Genomic DNA, 7,133 nt, shown 5'->3' with positions numbered 1-7,133 from the left:
ATAATCGTTCGTAATCACATTTCTATAAAAAAAAAAATCGTTATATCCATTTAATTTTCAATGAAGAAATATATTTCTTAGTAATGGAAGAACATGTTTTCTGACGTGCATATCAATTTCGTGAATTGAACATAATGACGAGGGATTGTCGTTGATTTATTACTGAAATCATTGCTATTGGGAATAGTCCGGAAGATCCGGGATTCGTTCCCTCCTACAGTGAAGTTCCCGACGTTCAATGGATCACTTAACTTTTCTTCGCAAATTGATCTTGCGAAATCTGATGTAGAAACAAGATGTTAATATCGTTCTCCATTTTTAAGGTCGCTCCTCTTTTTATCGGATATTACCGGTATATCATCCGCGTATCAAATGGCGTCGAATTATATTATAAAATTTATGCGCAATCGATTATTTTGAATATTATAGATTTATTTATTCGTTGCGTTTTATCGCGAATTTTAAATCGCGATTTATCTTATAAAAATTCGCACGTAAATCAGTCGATGAATTATATATTCGCAAACATTACAGACCTCAAATTGTCTATCGAAATATCTTCGCCTTTGTGTGATAATAATTATATCGCGCGCGTGTCTATTGAGGGAGCTTCGATTATTATATTATAAAAATTATAGATATCGCGGAATCGGTTATTCCGAATATTATCAATTTATTTATTTGTCGCGTTTCCTCAGGAATTTTAAATCGCGATGTGTCTTATATTTTAATATTATCTTATAATTTAATCGTTGACTTATACATCGAAGCTTTGTCTATCTTTTCACGTCTTTGAATATTGTTTCTAATAGTCCGCGCAAAATGCGCTAGTAGTGCAAATATTTTTTTCTACTATTTAAAAAACGATCGATAATTTTTTTAATGACTGTTTTAATCGCGATTATTTACAAATTGCGTGATAATTTGAGTGATAATAATTATGTCGCGCACGCGTCTATTGATGATTTCGATTATCGTATTATAAAAATTTTCCATTTTATCTTATTTAGTTAGTCATGCGCGAGATATGTATCTTATTTTAAATCGCGACGTTCATATAAAATTGCATATTAATCGCAAATAAATCGGATAGTGAATTTTATATTCGCAAATATTACAGACCTCGAATGTCTATCGAAATATATCTTCGCATTTATGTGATAGCATAATTACATTGCGCGCGTATCTATTGAGGACTTCGCGATTATTATATTATAACAAAAATTATACATATCGAATATTCCGTATATTATCAATTTATTTATTCGTCGCGTTTTCCCGCGAATTTGAAATCGCGATTTACCTAACTTAATCGCTGACTTACATCGAAGCTTTGTTTATCTTTCCACGTCTTTGAATATTGTCGTTAATAGTCTGCGCTAGTAGGACAAATCTTTTTTTCTACTATTTAAAAGACGATAGATAATTTTATTAATGACTGTTTTATTCGCGATTGTTTACATTATTTAAATCTTATTAAACTCTACTATTACATTGATAGTTACAGATCAGATATAGTTAAATATGTAGTTAGAGTATTAGAGGGACGTTGATAAAATCATTCGTTCCGTTATTCTCTATTAAACGTGGTGATAACGCGATTTTTTAATTATATATTAATTATATATTAAAATTGTAAAGTTTTAAGATTTATTTTACTTCATTGAATTAATCATGCGCAAGATGTAATATGTATTTTCAATATGCGTTTTCTCAATCGCGACATTTATATAAAATAGCGTATTAATCGCAAATAAATCGCAAATAAATTCGCAAATATTACATACCTTAAATGTCTATCGAAATATCTTCGCACTTGTGTGTGATAGTAATTATATCGCGCGTGTCTATTAGGAGCTCCGATTATATTATAAAAATTATACATATCGCAATCAAATATTTCGAATATTGTCGATTTATTTATTTGTCGCGTCTTCTCGCGAATTATAAATCGTGATTTATCTTCTAAAAATTCGCAAATAAATCAGACAATAAATTCTATCAATGATAAATTCTTGAACGTCGCCAGTAGATAAAATAAATGAAAGTAATTTAATCGACCACACCGGCAATATTTATTGATGAAAAAATTCACAACGTTTCGACCATGGGTTTTGGTCCTTATCAAGTGAACTGAAATTATTACAAATAATATAAACAAATGAATTACAATAAGATGTGACCAAAAAATGGAGAAAGAAGAAAAAATCATATACATACATTGTCTTAGGTAACTAATACGTGGTGAGAAATAAAGAAATCACTGTGTCAAGTCATGTCGACCTCTCGATCCAACACAAAGAGAAAGACTAAACCGCCTTTATTAGTCTATCATAAATATCGTTTAAACTTTCAGTGTCCTTTTGTAAGTTAACAGTGTTGTCAGACTTTTTGATGAAAAACATTTCAGCAATTTCTCTCTTTCTCACATGTCTCTCATTATGCAGAATAATCGGTGTTGACCAATCGAAGTCATGATTAAGTTCCAGTTTATGTTTGCTAACCACAGAAAGATTGCTTTCGTGCAATTTAATGTTGTTGCAATGTTCTTTGATGTTGCTGCACTTTTTACTAATATTCCTAAAGATTTAGTTGTAAATGGTGTTACTAAACGTTGGAATTACATTGCGCCTAACACTAAATTTAGCTTGTCTCAGTTTTTATACGCGATTGAAACGGTTTTGGATTCCACTAGTTTTTCGTTTAATGGACAGTTTTACGAACAGATTTTTGGTAGCCCCATGGGGTCTCCCTTGTCACCTATTTTGGCAAATATCGTGATGGATGATCTAGAAACGCATTGCTTGAGTTTATTGAGCTTTGATGTGCCGCTGTATTATAGATATGTTGATGACATTTTTACCATTGTTCCACGCTCAAAAATTGACGAGATTATATCGACTTTCAATGACTATCATCAACGTTTGACATTTACACATGAAACTGAGTTTGATTCGCGTATTGGTTTTTTGGACACGACTGTTATTCGCTCGGATGGTCGGCTTTTGACGGATTGGTACAGAAAACCTACTTGTTCTAATAGATACACTAATTTTCATTCCAAACATCCGTTTAAATATAAAATTAACACCATTTATAGCCTTGTTGACCGCGCAATTTTATTATCTGACGCTCGATTTCATTTTAAGAACATCGATATTATTAAACAGATTCTTTCCAACAATTGTTTTCCAACTCAAATTACAAACCGTTACGTTAAAAAAAGACTAGAATTTTTGAAACATCGCGACAATGTAAATATGAATACGGAATGTGATAATGCGACTACATCATGTTACATCTCGTTGCCGTTTGTAGAGAGCTTGAGCGATGAGATTAGTCGCCTTTTTAAAAATGTTGGTCTGAAGGTTGTCTATAATGTACCTAATAAACTGAATTCATTAATCAAACGTGGAAAAGATAGATTTCCTATTAATAACAGGACTGAGGTCGTTTACAAGTTAAACTGTAAAAATTGTAATATGTCATATATTGGCCAAACAAAAAGACATTTAGGCACTCGTATCAAAGAACATTGCAACAACATTAAATTGCACGAAAGCAATCTTTCTGTGGTTAGCAAACATAAACTGGAACTTAATCATGACTTCGATTGGTCAACACCGATTATTCTGCATAATGAGAGACATGTGAGAAAGAGAGAAATTGCTGAAATGTTTTTCATCAAAAAGTCTGACAACACTGTTAACTTACAAAAGGACACTGAAAGTTTAAACGATATTTATGATAGACTAATAAAGGCGGTTTAGTCTTTCTCTTTGTGTTGGATCGAGAGGTCGACATGACTTGACACAGTGATTTCTTTATTTCTCACCACGTATTAGTTACCTAAGACAATGTATGTATATGATTTTTTCTTCTTTCTCCATTTTTTGGTCACATCTTATTGTAATTCATTTGTTTATATTATTTGTAATAATTTCAGTTCACTTGATAAGGACCAAAACCCATGGTCGAAACGTTGTGAATTTTTTCATCAATAAATATTGCCGGTGTGGTCGATTAAATTACTTTCATTTATTTTATCTACTGGCGACGTTCAAGAATTTATCATTGATTTTACGCTCCTGGACCTAATTATGGAGCTTCCGCAATCTAACATGTTTTTCCAAATGATTACGAATCGGTTTGGCAATACTTACACGACCTTGTTGAAGTCATGGATTAACAATAAGAGGAAGATCTGTACCGCTAATCAACAACTTATTTTCTTACTTCGATGCAGGAGCCACGATTTAATTCCTTCCCATATTGACAAGTTAAAGGCCAACATCACATTTCATAGTAGCAGCATCAACCGTTCTTTTGAAAAAACCACTAAGAAATTCCGCTATAGATTGCTGAATTTAGAAATTAAAGATCTTAATTTTAACCTAAATTATTTGCGTGCCAACGTTGAAAGGATCGAAAGAGCACTCAGTGAAGGTTTACCACGAGATCTTGTTCTTAGATTTTTTGAGTTCAATGAACGGAGGTTCTTAAGAATTACCAACAGATTAAAATCTAATTTAATCAAGAAATTCAACAATTTGACTAATAATAATAAAGCTTTTAATCCTTTCAACAATATCGACACAGCGCGTTGGCTGATTAACATTAGTGGTAAGAATATTCCCGATAGAGTTTCTGAACTTCTGAGTCTTGGTGACAATTTTGGGTTACCGGTGCATCAGTCTTTTAAGAGCGACCGCTTGGGTGTTGTTCTTGAGACTTTGAAGAACTTTGAAATCAATTATAATCGCATCCCCAGGGAAGCTGTTGAAATGACCAGAATTTCGATCGCCAATTCTCTCCAAAAATTCCTTTGTGAGAGTAAGCATATTAGCTCTGTAGACAGATATATTCTTAAGGGATTCTCTCTTTGTAAACGGTTCTTGCGTGATAATGATGATTTGTTTGTCACCAGGGCTGATAAGGGTCAAGTCACAGTAATCATGGACAAAAGTGATTATGTGAGTAAGATGGAGGCTCTTTTGGGTGATCAATGTACTTATAGAAAATTGAATAAGGATCCGATCAGAAAATTAACCAATAGAATTAATACTATTATTAAGTCCTGGCGAAGTAACGATTTAATTAATGAGACTACATATAGAAAATTAAACTCTACTAATGGTAACTTGCCGCGGTGTTATGGTCTGCCTAAGATTCACAAAGCGGGTTTTCCACTACGGATTATTGTGTCATCACTTGGCAGTCCGTTATATAATGTTGCGCAATACATTCACGATATACTACAGATTTCGATTTTGGAACCTAAATCTCACATTAAGGATGGTTGGACTTTTGCCAATAGTTTGAAAGATAAATTTATTAACGATGACGATTTAATGATTTCACTTGATGTTGCTGCACTTTTTACTAATATTCCTAAAGATTTAGTTGTAAATGGTGTTACTAAACGTTGGAATTACATTGCGCCTAACACTAAATTTAGCTTGTCTCAGTTTTTATACGCGATTGAAACGGTTTTGGATTCCACTAGTTTTTCGTTTAATGGACAGTTTTACGAACAGATTTTTGGTAGCCCCATGGGGTCTCCCTTGTCACCTATTTTGGCAAATATCGTGATGGATGATCTAGAAACGCATTGCTTGAGTTTATTGAGCTTTGATGTGCCGCTGTATTATAGATATGTTGATGACATTTTTACCATTGTTCCACGCTCAAAAATTGACGAGATTATATCGACTTTCAATGACTATCATCAACGTTTGACATTTACACATGAAACTGAGTTTGATTCGCGTATTGGTTTTTTGGACACGACTGTTATTCGCTCGGATGGTCGGCTTTTGACGGATTGGTACAGAAAACCTACTTGTTCTAATAGATACACTAATTTTCATTCCAAACATCCGTTTAAATATAAAATTAACACCATTTATAGCCTTGTTGACCGCGCAATTTTATTATCTGACGCTCGATTTCATTTTAAGAACATCGATATTATTAAACAGATTCTTTCCAACAATTGTTTTCCAACTCAAATTACAAACCGTTACGTTAAAAAAAGACTAGAATTTTTGAAACATCGCGACAATGTAAATATGAATACGGAATGTGATAATGCGACTACATCATGTTACATCTCGTTGCCGTTTGTAGAGAGCTTGAGCGATGAGATTAGTCGCCTTTTTAAAAATGTTGGTCTGAAGGTTGTCTATAATGTACCTAATAAACTGAATTCATTAATCAAACGTGGAAAAGATAGATTTCCTATTAATAACAGGACTGAGGTCGTTTACAAGTTAAACTGTAAAAATTGTAATATGTCATATATTGGCCAAACAAAAAGACATTTAGGCACTCGTATCAAAGAACATTGCAACAACATTAAATTGCACGAAAGCAATCTTTCTGTGGTTAGCAAACATAAACTGGAACTTAATCATGACTTCGATTGGTCAACACCGATTATTCTGCATAATGAGAGACATGTGAGAAAGAGAGAAATTGCTGAAATGTTTTTCATCAAAAAGTCTGACAACACTGTTAACTTACAAAAGGACACTGAAAGTTTAAACGATATTTATGATAGACTAATAAAGGCGGTTTAGTCTTTCTCTTTGTGTTGGATCGAGAGGTCGACATGACTTGACACAGTGATTTCTTTATTTCTCACCACGTATTAGTTACCTAAGACAATGTATGTATATGATTTTTTCTTCTTTCTCCATTTTTTGGTCACATCTTATTGTAATTCATTTGTTTATATTATTTGTAATAATTTCAGTTCACTTGATAAGGACCAAAACCCATGGTCGAAACGTTGTGAATTTTTTCATCAATAAATATTGCCGGTGTGGTCGATTAAATAAATTCTATATTCGCAAATATTATAGACCTTAAATGTCTATCGAAATATCTTCGCACTTGTGTGTGATAGTAATTATATCGCGCGTGTCTATTAGGGGCTCCGATTATATTATAAAAATTATACATATCGCAATCAAATATTTCGAATATTGTCGATTTATTTATTTGTCGCGTCTTCTCGCGAATTATAAATCGTGATTTATCTTCTAAAAATTCGCAAATAAATCAGACAATAAATTCTATATTCGCAAATATTATAGATATCAAATGTCTCGAAATATCTTCGTATTTGT

General features: G+C 32.7%; 1 protein-coding gene across 1 annotated transcript; it reads left to right on the top strand.

The window, feature by feature from the left end:
* Window positions 1–4,100: 4,100 nt before the first annotated feature.
* On the top strand, window positions 4,101–6,031 carry LOC145973217 (uncharacterized). The gene is made up of 2 exons (XM_083102459.1): window positions 4,101–5,808; window positions 5,982–6,031. Exons 1-2 carry the CDS (start codon window positions 4,101–4,103, stop codon window positions 6,029–6,031), a joined length of 1,758 nt encoding a protein of 585 aa, XP_082958585.1.
* Window positions 6,032–7,133: the final 1,102 nt, after the last annotated feature.

This window comes from Camponotus vicinus, unplaced genomic scaffold (genome assembly GCF_025532165.1).
Source record: "Camponotus vicinus isolate PSW18456_S1 unplaced genomic scaffold, iyCamVici1.0 SCAF_6, whole genome shotgun sequence".
Taxonomy (NCBI): domain Eukaryota; kingdom Metazoa; phylum Arthropoda; class Insecta; order Hymenoptera; family Formicidae; genus Camponotus; species Camponotus vicinus.
The sequence above is the reverse complement of the archived record's forward strand: the minus strand, read 5'-3'. Positions and strand labels throughout refer to the sequence as shown.